This window comes from Clupea harengus, chromosome 1 (assembly GCF_900700415.2).
Source record: "Clupea harengus chromosome 1, Ch_v2.0.2, whole genome shotgun sequence".
Lineage (NCBI taxonomy): Eukaryota > Metazoa > Chordata > Actinopteri > Clupeiformes > Clupeidae > Clupea > Clupea harengus.
In genome coordinates this window covers 14,003,865-14,019,927 of record NC_045152.1, presented here as the reverse complement: position 1 = coordinate 14,019,927, position 16,063 = coordinate 14,003,865, and the positions used below count along the sequence as shown (strand labels likewise).

General features: G+C 49.4%; 1 protein-coding gene across 1 annotated transcript in view; it reads right to left on the bottom strand.

Moving 5' to 3' along the window:
* Positions 1 to 16,063, bottom strand: part of lmf1 (lipase maturation factor 1) — a 56,902-nt gene that overhangs the window by 5,949 nt on the left and 34,890 nt on the right. Inside the window, exons 6-8 of the mRNA XM_012823228.3 lie at positions 13,296 to 13,463; positions 11,565 to 11,748; positions 48 to 201 (exon numbers count right to left, since the gene is read on the bottom strand). Of these exons, the coding sequence (XP_012678682.1) occupies positions 48 to 201; positions 11,565 to 11,748; positions 13,296 to 13,463 (506 nt within the window). The remainder of the gene's footprint in view (positions 1 to 47; positions 202 to 11,564; positions 11,749 to 13,295; positions 13,464 to 16,063) is intronic.

Below are 16,063 nucleotides of genomic sequence, written 5' to 3'. Positions count from 1 at the left end.
TGTGTGTGTGTGTGTGTGTATGTTTGTGTATGTGTGTGTAGTCATACCTGCCGAAAGCTCCGTACGTGTTGACAATGCGGAGCGGATCAAACGAGGTGTTCATCACCTGTTTGGAACTCAGCAGGTTCATCACCACGGGAACGCTCAGGAAGCCAATCAGGATGCCCAGACACACGTTCAACACTCTCCGCACGAGCATACCTGAGGAGGGAGAGATAGAGAGGTGAGACAGCATAGTCATTGCTATTAGCATGTCCACACTCACAGGACACTAGAGAGGTGAGACAGTATAATCATTGTTATTAGGCTATATTAAACTCTCCGCACGACCATACCTGAGATGGGGAGGTGAGATAGCATAATCATTGTTATTAGCATGTCTGCACTCACAGGACACTAGAGACTTCAGATAGCACTTCCCGTCCTAACTGGCACTTCGACTAGTGCGTAACTTGCAATTACAGCAGTTACATTTCTGCACTTCTTTTTCTTTTTTATTTCATTTTGTTATATTTCTTATGTAAAGTAGTATTTATTGTTACACCAGGTTCTATTGCTCGTAGCTTGACTATTCTCTCCCTTGTACGCCGCTTTGGACAAAAGCGTCTGCTAAATGACTAAATGTAAATGTAAATGTAGAGTAGAGAGGTGAGACAGTATAGTCATTGTTATTAGCATGTCTGCACTCACAGGGCACTACAGCAGAGAGGTGAGACAGTATAGTCATTGAGGTGAGACAGTATAGTCATTGCTATTAGCATGTCTGCACTACAGCAGAGAGGTGAGACAGTGTAGTCATTGCTATTAGCATGTCTGCACTCACAGGGCACTACAGCAGAGAGGTGAGACAGTATAGTCATTGAGGTGAGACAGTATAGTCATTGCTATTAGCATGTCTGCACTACAGCAGAGAGGTGAGACAGTATAGTCATTGCTATTAGCATGTCTGCACTCACAGGGCACTACAGCAGAGAGGTGAGACAGTATAGTCATTGTTATTAGCATGTCTGCACTCACAGGACACTAGAGTAGGTGAGACAGCATAGTCATTGTTATTAGCATGTCTGCACTACAGCAGAGAGGTGAGACAGTATAGTCATTGCTATTAGCATGTCTGCACTCACAGGGCACTACAGCAGAGAGGTGAGACAGTATAGTCATTGCTATTAGCATGTCTGCACTCACTACAGCAGAGAGGTGAGACAACATAATCATTGCTATTAGGCTATATTAAAACAGTAAAGGCCACTATACTGAGACGTTAGTCTATATTAAAACAGTAAAGGCCACTATACTGAGACGTTAGTCTATATTAAAACAGTAAAGGTCACTACACTGAGAGACGTTAGTCTATATCAGAACGGTAAATGGGAGAAAACATGACTTTTCTGCCTCACGTTTTGTTGCACATTAAGGCCAGATGAATGGTAGGCTACTGGGTTATTTTACTAGCCTACATTTGGTAACATATTTTGTTGAGTAAAATAATCAGTCAAACTAGTGACTGAGTGGTGCATGTTATGCTGTCAGACTGTGTAGAGATTAGATTAGATGCGACTCCAAGATGCAGGTTACGTTTCAAAGCAGGAAGTGGCGGCTCGCCTTCCACAAACCCACTTCCTGCATCGCCACTTTTATGACCAGACACACCCAATGAGGCGCCGCTCCGCCCCTTTATGACCAGCAGTGTTAATTTTGGCAGCTATTTTAGATTTAGTCTTAGTCTTTGTCTTTAGATGAAAATGCATATTAGTTTTAGTCACTTTTAGTCATTTTTATCCTGCTTAGTTTTAGTCTAGTTTTCGTCGACGAAAACTCAGAACATTTTAGTCTACTTTTAGTCGGCGAAGTCTCATTACATTTTAGTCTAGTTTTAGTCACATTAAACTAAAAATTAAGTCCATCTTATAGTCACATTAAACTCCTTTCCATCCTTCTCAGGCCCGGGGACCCCTTGTGTTGTGTCTACAACTGCATAATAGTCAAGCTTGCAGTACTTAAACTGTGGATGCAATTAGTCTCTAAGATACAGATCTCCTAGTATATGCCTACAGCTGAATTCCAATGAATTCAATGTAAATAATAATTTTAAGGCAATACTTAATTAACAGTATTATCATTAAAATATAAGAGAATATCAAGTCTAGATTTTGAAGATTCAAATGATCTGATAACACAATACAACTACTATGCCTACCTGGCCTTAGTTAAATCAACCACATATCCTCCATATGAATTGCTGTGCAATCTGATAACCAACATACAGTATTTAGCTAGACGGATAGTTTGAGAGTTGAAAGTAGTGCCAATGATAATAACAATTGCATAAATAGCCACCAATCACATATTATTATTTTTTTTCTTGATTAATGTCATGCGTGGCCTGTCCTATAGTCCATTCTGCAATGTGTTTACTAGCTAGTTATCGATAGCTAGTATAACTTAGCTATGCTACCTCATAGTTAGCCAACGTTAGCTAGCTAAAAGTTTTGGAACTCATTTGCCCAGCCAAACGGGAGGTTTCATTCGAAGCTAGTTATCCAAGCTGACACAACCTATACACTCGACTGCCCCTTTGAAGTTAACTTAACGTTGGCTAATATATTCGAATAACTAGTTAACATTAGCTAATTATCATTGACAGTTGTCTTGTGCGCTTTCAGGTGCCTCTTGTTGTGTTCTTCCCACCTATTTTGAAGCCACATGGTTTCTCTCCGGTTATTGCGGTGCATTGTGTTTTATTTTCTGTCAAGTTATAATTAAAGACTGTCCAGATATCTATTCTTATTTGTCTTCCAGTACCGAGTGCTTGAACTTCAGCCATCATAACGTTCAGCCATAGGGCGTCACTTGCATGTCTGGCCATCTCAGAGAGCGGAGGAGGGATAGATACAGGACCGGGCAACATTCAACCAATGATGTGCATACAAGTTTAGAAAAAAAAAAACAATTGTGACTTAGTCAACCACCAACATTTCGTCTCGTCAACGAAAGTTAAAATAGATTTAGTCATAGTTTTTATTTATAAAGATCCGTTTTCGTCACGTCTTAGTCTCGTCTTAGTCACGGGGAAAAGGTCGTTAACGAATATTTTTCGTCATAGTTTTCGTCAACGAAATTAACACTGATGACCAGACACAGCCAATGAGGCGCCGCTTCGCCCCTTTATGACCAGACACACCCAATGAGGCGTCGCTCCGCCCCTTTATGACCAGACACAGCCAATGAGGTGCCGCTCCGCCCCTTTATGACCAGACACAGCCAATGAGGTGTCGCTCCGCCCCTTTATGACCAGACACACCCAATGAGGCGTCGCTCCGCCCCTTTATGACCAGACACACCCAATGACGCGTCGCTCCGCCCCTTTATGACCAGACACACCCAATGAGGCGCCAAATCAATGTGTAGTTCTATTTCGTTTCTCCTGACCGCCAGAGGCGGTTCTTACAGCACTGGATTTCCATCGCACGTACGTGCAGGTCGAGTGTTAATACCAACAAAGTCACCTGTGACCTGGATGACGTCGTCAATGTGCGCTAGCACAAAAGGCCGTCTGACCCAGCAAGCGACCTCTTGCATCTTCTCGCGAAAGCAGGTCGACATTCGTGATTCGAGGAAGACGCTAGTAGTTTCGTTACCCATTGTAGTCGGGGCAGTGGATATTCACCCTCCAAGAAACTGCGTTATTCGAAGTTGTTTTTGTTCGCATCAAAGCGGGTAAGCTAACTGGTTGTTTCTTACTTGAAGTGTAGCCTGGACCGGAGCGGCCCCGCTCACTCGGCACAGGTGGAAATAACCCAGCTGAACGGTGTTCTCGCCGGTTTTCTCTGGATATAGTGTCCTTAGTATCTTCAGTTAGACAGCTACCCGGCAGGCTACGGCCATATTAGACGAACGTTGATACACAGAGCTAGACAGCACCGGAGTCGTAAGGTAGGTAAACTTGTTATTGTAAGTTTGTTTGTGACAGCCGCTGTGGAGTGTGCTCGCTCCACTGTTGCAGTAGCCTGGTTTGACACGGCTTTTTCATTTCGGAGTGTGTCTCGCTCTATGATTGAAGTAAGACTCTGTTACGGATTTTGTTTTGTTTAGATTAGCGGTGGTTGGAAGCCACCGTTGGATGGCACGGAGCTTGAGGGTACTCGCTCTGTAGCCTGGTTTAATATATTTTGTTTTCATTCGGAGTGTGTCTCGCTCTATGATTAAAGTAAGACTCTGTTACGGGTTTTGTTTTGTTTAAATTAGCGGTGGTTGGAAGCCACCGTTGGATAGCACGGAGCTGGAGGGGACTCGCTCTGTAGCCTGGTTTAAGATATTTTGTTTTCATTCGGAGTGTGTCTCGCTCTGTTACTAAATTAAGATTCTGTTACGGATCTTTTTGTTTAAGTTAGCGGCGGTGGGGAACCACCGTCGGATTATACGGAGCCTGAGTGTACTCACTCTTGTAGCCTGGTCTAATATATTTTGGTTTTCATTTCGGAGTGTGTCTCGCTCTGTGAAGAAGTTAAGACTCCTTATGAGTCTGTTGGCTTAAGATAGCATCGGTTGGGAAGAGACGACCGTCTGTTCACACCGGACCTGAGTGTACCCGCTCTCGGTCTCATTGCTAGAGCAGATCAGGGGTGTACACGCCCTCACGTGCCTGCTAGCCCGCTAGCCTGGGAAGGCAGCCCCATCGGGCTTATACTAGTCTGGCTAGGTGCTTCTCGCTGGAAGCCAGAACTAACAGTACAGGGCAAGATGTTAACCATCTGTGCTAGCTGCCGGGCCCCTCTCGAGCCAGAGGATGGCCATATGGAGTGCCCCGCCTGTCTGGGCGTTGAGCATCTGAGACAGGGGCTAACAGAGTTTGCCTGCATGAGCTGTAACTGCCTAAGCCTGACAGCTCGGGCAGCTAGGTTAGTGGAGGTGGAGACGGGCACTGCACAGCCCCATGAGCGGGCACACGAGAGAGTGCTACGGCCGACTAAGCGCCGTAGTACTGCACGGCAGACCACCGTTAGGGCAAAGAGGAAGAAGAGTGGACTGGCACAGAAGGTGGACTCAGTGACCACAGAGTTGGAGAGTATTAAGGCGCTGTTGGCCAACTTGCAGCCTCCAACACACACAGGGCAAGGTGGTAGCGTACACGCTCGAACCCCACCAGCCGATCAGGCGGAGCGGTCACCACCGACACTGTCACCAGTAGGGAGTGCCCAGGAGCTAGATACACTCTCCACAAGGGCGTCAGAGAGTTTGGACATGGGACAGGGAGACGAGGCCGAGTCGTACGAGTCAGCCCCCCACGACTCTCAGACCAGCTCCCAGGGTACAGCCCGGGGTACAGGGGTGGAGCCAGAGGCTGGCCAGCTTTCTATTAAGTCCACCCTGAAGGCAGCGTTGGCGCGTTTGGGGCTGGACCCGGTCCCTGTGGCGGTGCCCCCCCAGAATGCGTTTTTTAGAACCGCGGTACAGCGGACTGCCTTTGCGGTCCCACCCTCAGCTCCGTACATTGAGGAGCTGCAGAGGTGCTGGGCAGACCCCAGACAATTTTCCCACCTCCCCACCAACTGCAGGGTCCTGTCGGCCATGCAGGGTGCGTCCACCTATGGGCTGGAAAGGATGCCTAATGTGGAGCCGTCGGTGGCAGCCTTAATACTGTCCCCCGATGAGGCGCTTAGGCCCCATGCTCGCTGCCCCTGCCCACAATGCCGGCTGACAGACGACCTCATTGTGAGGTGTTATGATGCAGCCGCTCGTACGGCGCGCATAGGGAATTCAATGTCCCACTTAATGCTGGCTCTCACCCAGACACTGCAGGGCACAGGGGATGCGTCGGCGTCCCAGGGGTTGTGTGACTCCTCGCTACAGGCGTTTGCCTTTATGTCGAGAGAGCTCGGTAGGCTAATGTCATATTTGACTTTAGCTCGTCGCCAGATATGGGTGGCCCAATCCCCCCTAGCCGAGCCAGGCAGGAGGGCACTACGTTCTCTCCCGGTGGTCCCCGGGGAGTTGTTTGGTCAGGCTGCACAGCAGGCCCTGGAGCGCAGTGTGCAGGTCATACAGGCCAGGCAGCAGTTTGCGAGCCTTCGTCGGGGGAGCCAGACTAGACACGGGCCCCCACCACTAAGAGCTGAGGCGCCCGCACAGTGGCCAGTCAGCCAGCCGCGGACACGGCAGTCAGAGAGGTTTCGCCAGCCAGACAGATCTCGCCCACCCCCCGCCACCCGCACACTTCGCCCTACACAGGGCGCCCAAGCCACGGCCCGTTACCCCTCTAGGGACCGGAGGGGGAGAGGGCGCAGGCAGTGACAGCAGTACACCGGCGGTCGGCCGCTTCTCCAGCCAACATCTCAGGCGCTGGGAAGCGGTGACATCGGATCCCTGGGTACTGGCAACCCTGTCTCAGGGTTACAGTATCCAATTTCAAGGCCGACCGCCAAAGTTCTGTGAGGTCAAGACCACCACCGTCACCAACCCGGGGAAGGCCCTAGCCCTACGTCAGGAGATCGGCGCTCTCCTCCAAAAAGAGGCCATCGAACAGCTCGACGCGCCTACACACGAAGGTGGGTTCTACTCCACCTATTTCATAATTCCAAAGAAGGATGGCGGGCTCCGCCCCATCCTAGATCTCAGGCACTTAAATACTCATCTCAAGACACTGAGGTTTCATATGCTGCGCACCAAGGAGGTTCTGCACAGCATTTGGAAGAACGATTGGTTCACGACCATCGACTTGAAGGACGCTTACTTCCACGTCCCAATCGCACCACACCACAGACAATTCCTCAGGTTCGCCTTCGAGGGTCGGGCGTTCCAATTTCGGGTACTACCGTTTGGAATAGCTCTGGCACCCCGGGTGTTCACCAGGTGCGTTGCAGCTGCTCTGGCTCCACTGCAGGCCCAGGGAATGCGCATTTTGCCCTACCTGGACGACTGGCTTATCTGCTCCCAGTCGGAGGTACAGGCCCGCAGCGATGTGGCCGCGTTGATGGCGCATATCACGGGTCTAGGGCTCAGACTGAACCTCAGAAAGAGTTCCCTAGTTCCCCGTCAGCAGACTGGGTTCTTGGGCATGGCCATCGATTCGCAGGCGATGAGGGCTGTCCCCTCTCAACAGCGGGTCGACGGAATCCAGCAGCTCGTGGCGCGCTTCAGAGGACACAGGGCTCTGACCCTGAGATCCTTCCAACGCCTACTGGGGATGCTAACATCAGCTGCATCCCTGATCCCACTAGGCCTCCTGGCGCTGAGGCCTTTCCAAATCTGGCTAAACAGCCTGGGCCTCCATCACGTGCGGCACAGACACAGACTGGTGAGGGTTACCACCAGCTGCAGGAGGTTCCTCCATCCTTGGAGGAGGAGGAAGTACCTGACCCAGGGAGTTCCGTTGGGCGCTATTCCTTCCCGGAGGGAGGTGGTGACCACGGACACGTCCCAGATAGGGTGGGGTGCCGTGTGGCAGCGTCAGACGGCCAGAGGTCGCTGGAGCCCCCAGCAGAAGCGGCAGCACATAAATGTGCTAGAGCTTCGGGCGGTGCTGCTGGCTCTAAGGCACTTCCTCCCTGCGCTAGTAGGGAGGCACGTGCTGGTCAGGTCGGACAATATGTCAGCGGTGTATTATATCAACCACCAGGGAGGCACCAGATCGCTGCAGTGCTTAGGGGTTGCCCAGCAGCTCTTGCAGGAGACCCATCAGCACCTATTGAGCCTGAGGGCTGTGTATTTGCCCGGCACTTACAACAGAGCCGCAGATCTCCTGTCCCGGGGTAGCCCCGACCCAGGGGAATGGAGACTCCATCCAGATGTGGTACAGGCGGTATGGGGTCGATATGGCAGGGCAGAGGTGGACCTATTCGCCTCTCGAGAATCGACTCAGTGTTCCCTCTGGTTCAGCCTCTCGGAGCCAGGCCCGCTAGGCCGGGACGCACTGGCGCATACATGGCCGAGACGGCAGCTATACGCTTTTCCTCCTCTGCCACTAATTTGGCCCACCTTGCACAGGTTGGAAACAGAGGAGCACGAGCTGCTACTAATCGCTCCCCGGTGGCCGGGGAGGGTATGGTTCCCCAGGTTGCTCCAGCTGTTGCATGGGAGACCCTGGTGCCTCCCAGTGAGGAGGGATCTACTATCGCAGCTGGGCGGCCAGATCTGGCATCCAGATCCGTCTCGGCTACAGCTCTGGGTCTGGCCCCTGAGGGGCCGGACCCACTGCTAGGACTTTGTGGGCAGGCGGTGGTATTCACCATTAACAGCTCGCGGGCACCCTCCACCAATGCCCTCTATGCTAACAGGTGGAGGATATTCACGGAATGGTGCCAGGCACGGGGACAGGAGCCAGCACACTGCCCCCTGCCAGCGGTACTACAGTTCTTGCAGTCACTTCTGGATCGGGGACTCACGCCCTCCACCATCAGGGTGTATGCTGCTGCCATCTCCGCAGGGCACGTTCGGATAGAAGGCAGAACTATCGGGTCCCATAGCCTGGTGACTCGGTTCCTTAAGGGGGCTCTTCGACTAAGACCCCCACAGCGGAGGCAGGTGCCCCAGTGGGATCTCCTCCTGGTGCTACGAGCACTCTGTGCAGCCCCGTTTGAGCCTTTACAGACGACGGAGCTCAGCTGGCTTTCAATGAAGACCGCTTTTCTTCTAGCCATTACGTCAACAAAGCGAGTAGGGGAGTTACACGCCTTGTCAGTAGGCACGGATTGCCTGCAGTGGCATCCTGAAGGCAAAGGGGTCACCCTGTGGCCGAACCCTGCCTTCCTCCCAAAGACCCTTCCCTCCACATTTTCCAACCAGCCCCTCAGCCTGGCAGCTTTCGAGTCCACCCTGGCGGAAGAACAGGGCCTGAGCGCAGAACTGTTGTGTCCAGTGCGCACCCTAAGGACTTACGTCGCAAGAACGGCAGCTTGCCGTCAGTCAGACGCATTGTTTGTCTGCCACACAGGGCCAAGAAGGGGTCAAGCATTATCCAGACAGAGGCTCTCTACTCTAAATGGATTGCAGAGACGATCCAACAGGCCTACAGGCACAGTGGCTCCCCAGCCCCTCAGCAGGTCCGAGCCCACTCCACGAGGAGTGTGGCGACTTCATGGGCGTCTTTGAGGGGGGTTCCCCTCAGTGACATCTGCAAGGCAGCCTCCTGGGCATCAGGCTGCACTTTTACTAGGTTTTACAGGGTGAATGTGGTATCCCATAACCCGGTCACGGCAGCGATACTCCCTACGCCGTTACGGCATCTCTAGAAGCTGGTAGGCACTCCTCATGACTTTGTTGGTATTAGTCATCCAGTGCTGTAAGCACCGCCTCTGGCGGTCAGGAGAAACGAAATAGAACGAAGGTTACGTATGTAACCATGGTTCTATGAGTTTCGGATGACCGCCAGACCTTGGCAGTCACTCGGAGTTTGCACAAGAAGATTGTCAAGAGGTCGCTTGCTGGGTCAGACGGCCTTTTGTGCTAGCGCACATTGACGACGTCACCCAGGTCACAGGTGACTTTGTTGGTATTAACACTCGACCTGCACGTACGTGCGATGGAAATCCAGTGCTGTAAGCACCGCCTCTGGCGGTCATCCGAAACTCATAGAACCGTGGTTACATACGTAACCTTCGTTTTACGCTGTGACCTTCTTGTTGTGCAGATCTGTCAATTAGGGCCCAAGGTGTGTGTGTTTGTGTGTGTGTGTGTGCGTGTGTGCGTGTGTGTGTGTGTGTGTCTCTGTGTATGTGGGTGTTTGACTGTGTTAGCGTAAGAAAGTGTGTGTGTGGGTGTGTGAGTGTGAGTGTTGGTCTGTGTGTGTGTGTGTGTGTGTGTGTGTGTGTGTGTGTGTGTGTGTGGCTGTGTGTGTGAGTGTGAGTGTTGGTCTGTGTGTGTGTGTGTGTGTGTGGGTGTGTGTGTGTGTGTGTGTGTGTGTGCGTGTGTTAGTCTGTCACGTGGAGTGAACATGCCCCATATTAAAGTGTCATTAAGCACATGCTGGACACATTAAGAGTTTTATGTCCACCTGGCTGACGTAAGTCCTCCCACTGCTCTGAGCGCCTGAGCGTGTGTGTGTGTGTGTGTGTGTGTGTGTGTGTGTCCACCTGGCTGACGTACGTCCTCAGAGATCAATTAGTCATTTTCTACACGAATCACTTCAGTGGCGTTAAGTGGAGTGTGTGAGTCCCTATAGTTCACCAGGAGAAACACTCACTGAGTGTGTGTGTGTGTGTGTGTGTGTGTGTGTGTGTGTGTGTGTGTGTAAACCTGCAAAGAGTTCCTGCTAAGCTGTTCTTGCTGTTCATTACAATCTCTGTATGTGTGTGTGTGTGTGTGTGTGTGTGTGTGTGTGTGTGCTTGTCTGTGAGGATGAGTGATGATACTGTGTGCATTTTTGTACTCATATCTGTTAGTGTGTGTGTGTCTGCAATAAACCTACTCCATCAGACAGGGATCCCAGCTCATCTCAAGCGGAACCATCTACCTGTCTGCCATCTGAAGCTGTCCAGCACAGCACAACTCTCTCTCTCTCTCTCTCTCTCTCACACACACACACACACACACACACACACACACACACACACACACACACACACACACACACACACACACACACACACACACACACACACACACACACACACACACACATACACACACACACACACACACACGGCTGTCTGTAGGTAAGCTGCCCAGAGGTACAGTAAAGGCGTCTGCAGACAGTGTTTAATTTTACGAGGCCCACAGAGCTCCTGCCAATCAAATCCCCTGCTGTGCTGCAGACGCCTAGCAATGGCACACTGGATACCCAAACGTCTGCCAGCTCTGGGCCGCATCAGGGCCGCATCAGGGCCGCATCAGGGCCGGATCAGATATGGTGCTGTTGTTGTCTACCATCAGGGCCTCGAGGCTGTGGTCGTCCACAGACAGCAGTATTTGTTGCATGGTTAGCAGTGCCACACACACATCCCAGAGAAGAGACACTGAACACTCAGACACACACACACACAAACAAAAACATCCCAGAGAAGAGACACTCAACACAGACACACACACACACACACACATCCCAGAGAAGAGACACTGAACACTCAGATACACACACACACACACATCCCAGAGAAGAGACACTGAACACTCAGACACACACACACACACACACACACACACACACATCCCAGAGAAGAGACACTGAACACTCAGACACACACACACACACACACACACACACACATCCCAGAGAAGAGGCAGCAGGAGCCAGCAGACCAGAGCCTCAGCTGACACAGATCAACCCACATTACTGCACCTGTGTGGACAGCTGGATAATAGAGCATATAACATAGAACCTGTGTGTAGACATCTAGAGCAGATAATAGATCATATAACATAGAACCTGTGTGTAGACATCTCAAGCATAGTACCAGCATAGTACCGGCATAGTACCTGGCATAGTACCGGCATAGTCCTGGCATAGTCCTGGCATAGTACCAGCATAGTACCAGCATAGTCCTGGCATAGTACCAGCATAGTACCAGCATAGTCCTGGCACAGTACCAGATATACACCAACCCCTGCACTGTGGCATGAGATGCTGGTACCTTTTGTTGGGGGTGGAGCCTTCCCTGCTGACTCCTCCTCCTGGATCTTCTGGACTTGGCTCCTAGACCCGCCCTGGCCCCGCCCAAACAGGAAGCTGAGGGCAGCATCATCAAAGCAGGCCAGACTGGGCACGATGGTCAGCCAGTTCAGAAAACTCAAGTTACCACTCACTATTAGCACTACCTGAGAGAGAGAGGGAGAGAGGGAGGAGAGGGAGAGATAGAGAGGGAAGGAGTGGAGAGGAGAGGGAGGGAGAAAGAGAGAGAGGGAGGAAGGGAGGTAGAGGGAGAGGGGGAGAGAGAGAGGGAAGGAGAGGAGAGGGAGGGACAGAAAGAGAGTGGGAGAAGGAGAGGGAGAGAGAGAGAGAGGGAGAGGAGAGGAGGGGGAGGGAGGGAGAGATAGAGAGGGAGAGAGAGAGGGAGGGAGAGAAAGAGAAGGAGGAAGGGAGAGAGAGGGAGAGAGACAGAGGGAAGGAGAGGAGAGGAAGGGAGAGAGAGAGAGAAGGAGAAGGAGAGGGAGAGAGAGAGAGGGAGGAAGGGAGAGAGAGAGAGAGAGAGAGAGAGGGGGATTGACTTTTAATACAGAGACAGACAGACGTGGTGCAGAATCATGGGTAGAGTCTTCTTTGAAGTTAGAACCACCGACATGGTGAACAAGTCACCATCTAATCTGTGCATATTGGTATGATCTATAATCTCTAAAGCACCATCTAAACTGAGCATATTGGTATGATCTATAATCTCTAAAGCACTAGAGAGGCTAACGAGGCTAACAGCGTGTCAGCAGGGTTGTCTCTGTGTGATGAGCTCTTGTATTTGCAATGACACACACTGGCCACTGGAGGGCCACAGTGGGTCAGACTGGACAATACTCATCAGCGACAGATGGGGGAGGTCCTACATCAGTGAGGGATGTGAGTGTGTAAGTGTGTATTTACCTGTAACTGTGTGTGTATCTGTGATTCCCTTTTACTCTGGGAGTCTGTGTGTGTGTGTGTCTGTGTGTGCGTGTGTGTGTGTGTGAGGGGGTAATGTTGTGTACATGCGTGAATATCTCTATTCGTAAGTGTGTGTGTGTGTGTGTGTGTGTGTGTGAGGGGGTAATGATGTGTACATGTGTGAATATCTCTATTCGTAAGCGTGTGTGTGTGTGTGTGAGGGGGTAATGATGTGTACATGTGTGAATATCTCTATTCGTAAGTGTGTGTGTGTGTGTGTGTATGTATGTGTGTGAGGGGGTAATGATGTGTACATGTGTGAATATCTCTATTCGTAAGTGTGTGTGTGTGTGTGTGTGTGAGTTTTTTGTGTGTGTGAGTCAGAGAGAGACCTGGAAGAGGATCTGCAGTGCTCTGTTGAGCTTACACAAGCGCATAGGTGTGGAAGTGATAAGTGTGTGTGAATGTGTGTGTGTGTGTGGGTGTGTGTGTGTGTGTTTGTGTCTGTGTGTGACACACAGACCTGAAAGAGGACCTGCAGGACTCCGTTGACCATGCACAAGCGCATAGGTGTGTGTGTGTGTGTGTGTGTGTGTGTGTGTGTGTGTGTGTGTGTGTGTATAAGAGGACCTGAAAGAGGACCTGCAGGGCCCCGTAGACCATGCAAAAGCGCATAGGTGTGTGTGTGTGTGTGTGTGTGTGTGTGTGTGTATGTGTTGTGTGTGTGTGTGTGTGTGTGTGTGTGTGTGTATGTGTGTGTGTGTGTGTGTGTGTGTGTGTGTTACACACAGACCTGAAAGAGGACCTGCAGGGCCCCGTTGACCATGCACAAGCGTCGGCCCATGAAGGTGAGGAAGGGGGCGACGAGCTCCACGAAGTGATTGGAGAGAGTCTCAAAGCGATGGAACCACCAGGGAGACCGATGGAGGTAGTAGGACATGGGGTTAGGGACAGGCTGGGTCTGAGAGAGAGAGAGAGAGAGAGAGAGAGGACATGGGGTTAGGGACAGGCTGGGTCTGAGAGAGAGAGAGAGAGAGAGAGAGAGAGAGAGAGAGGACATGGGGTTAGGGACCGGCTGGGTCTGAGAGAGAGAGAGAGAGAGAGAGAGAGAGAGAGGACATGGGGTTAGGGACAGGCTGGGTCTAAGAGAAAGAGAGAGAGAGAGAAAGAGAGAGGATATGGGGTTAGGAACCGGCTGGGTCTGAGAGAGAGAGAGAGAGAGGACATGGGGTAAGGGACAGGCTGGGTCTGAGAGAGAGAGAGAGAGAGAGAGAGAGAGAAATTTAAAAAGGAGGACATTTGGTTCGACCTAGAGTGCCAAAACATGAGAAAAGAATTAAGAAATCTATCTAACCATAAACACAGAGACCCAAACAATATGAACATACGCCTTCTTTACTGTGAAATGCTCAAAAAATATAAACGTACACTCAGATCCAAAAAAGCACAATATACCAAAAAGCACCTACAAGTAATAGAGCAGTCAATTAATTCAAATAACTTCTGGACCAACTGGAACAACCTGAAACAAAAGAGGCCAGAAGAATTGGCTATCCAAAATGGAGAAATATGGACAAACAATTTCCAAACACTATTTCAGAACATAAATTTGACCACAAATTTGGAGCAACACCACACACATCAAAAGCTCACACAATTACAATATACTATTAAAGACAATCAAAATCCCATAGACCTCTCCATTACTGAAATGGAGCTAAAAAGCAAAATAAGAAAGCTAAAAGATAAAAAATCACCAGGGTTAGACTGTGTTCTAACTGAGATGCTAAAATGCCTGAGCACAAAATTCGAAACTGGCATCCTAAAACTATTTAACTTAGTTCTGAGTGTAGGTTACTACCCTGACATCTGGAATCAAGGACTCATAACGCCAATTTTCAAATCTGGTGACAAATTCGACCCTAGTAATTACAGAGGAATTTGTGTGAACAGTAACCTGGGGAAGCTATTTTGTAGTATAATAAATTCTAGAGTCCTAAACTTCCTTACGGAGCACAATACCCTGAGCAAATGTCAAATTGGATTCTTACCAAATTACCGCACCTCTGATCATATTTTCACCCTACACACCCTAATTGAGAGACATGTGATTCAAAACAAAACTAAAATATATGCATGCTTTATTGATTTTAAACAAGCATTTGATTCTATTTGGCACACAGGTTTATTTTACAAAGTTATAGAAAGTGGTGTAGGGGGAAAAACCTATGACCTGATCAAATCTATGTATTCAGGAAGTAAGTGCGCAATAAAGATTGGAAGTAAAAGAACCAAATTCCTCTCCCAGGGGCGTGGGGTGAGACAAGGCTGCTGTCTAAGCCCAACCCTATTTAACATTTATATAAACGATTCGGCAAAAACCATAGAAAAATCAACAGCACCTGGTGTCACCCTACACGATTCGGAGACCAAACTCCTGCTCTATGCCGATGACCTGGTTCTGCTGTCACCCACTGAACAGGGATTACAGCAAAATCTGGATCTGCTAGAGCAGTACTGCCAGACCTGGGCCCTGGCAGTAAACCTAAACAAAACTAAAATAATGATATTCGAAAAAAGATCCAGATCTCAGATACAAAAACACAATTTTACAATAGGGCCACACTCAATTGAACACACAAATAACTACAGATATTTAGGCTTAATAATCAATTAAAATGGAAAGTTCAATCTTGCAGTGAATGATTTGAGAGAAAAAGCACGCAGGGCTTTCTATGCCATAAAACGACAAATCCCTGTAGAAATTCCAATCCGAATCTGGCTCAAACTATTTGAATCAGTAATTGAGCCAATTGCCCTTTATGGCAGTGAGGTGTGGGGTCCACTTACAAATCAGAAATTTAACAAATGGGAAAAACATCCAATTGAGACTTTGCATGCAGAGTTCTGCAAAAGCATTTTAAAAGTCCACAGATGTGCCATACACAATGCATGCAGGGCAGAATTAGGCCAATATCCATTGATTACAAAAATACAGAAAAGGGCAATCAAATTCTGGAAACACTTAAAAAGCAGTGACCCCCCACTCCCATCATTATAAAGCCCTGCATTACCAAGAGTTGAGCAAAGATACATGTCCCCTCACTCAGCTGGTCCTGAGCTTAAGCTCTCCAGATCCCCACACACACACTAACACCCTACTAACACCTCAGGACCAGTACAGAAAGGCACCTGAAATTAGGATAAACCAAATTGGAAAAACAATTAAGCAAAATTACATAAGCCATTGGAAAACACAAACAAAAACACAAAGTAAAATGCAATTCTATTTGGCCCTAAACAGAAATTATGATTTAGCACCCTATTTGACCCTGATCACAGACAAAAATCTGAGAATCACGTTGACAAAGTACAGACTCAGTGAACACAGCCTGGCCATAGAGGTGGGTAGGCACAGACAAACCTGGCTGCCCAAGGAAAACAGACTGTGCCCCCATTGCGAACAAGGGACACTAGAGACAGAGCTGCACTTCCTGACACAGTGCACAAAATATGAGGACATAAGACTAAATTATTTTAAAAAGATTAGTGAGGTCCTCC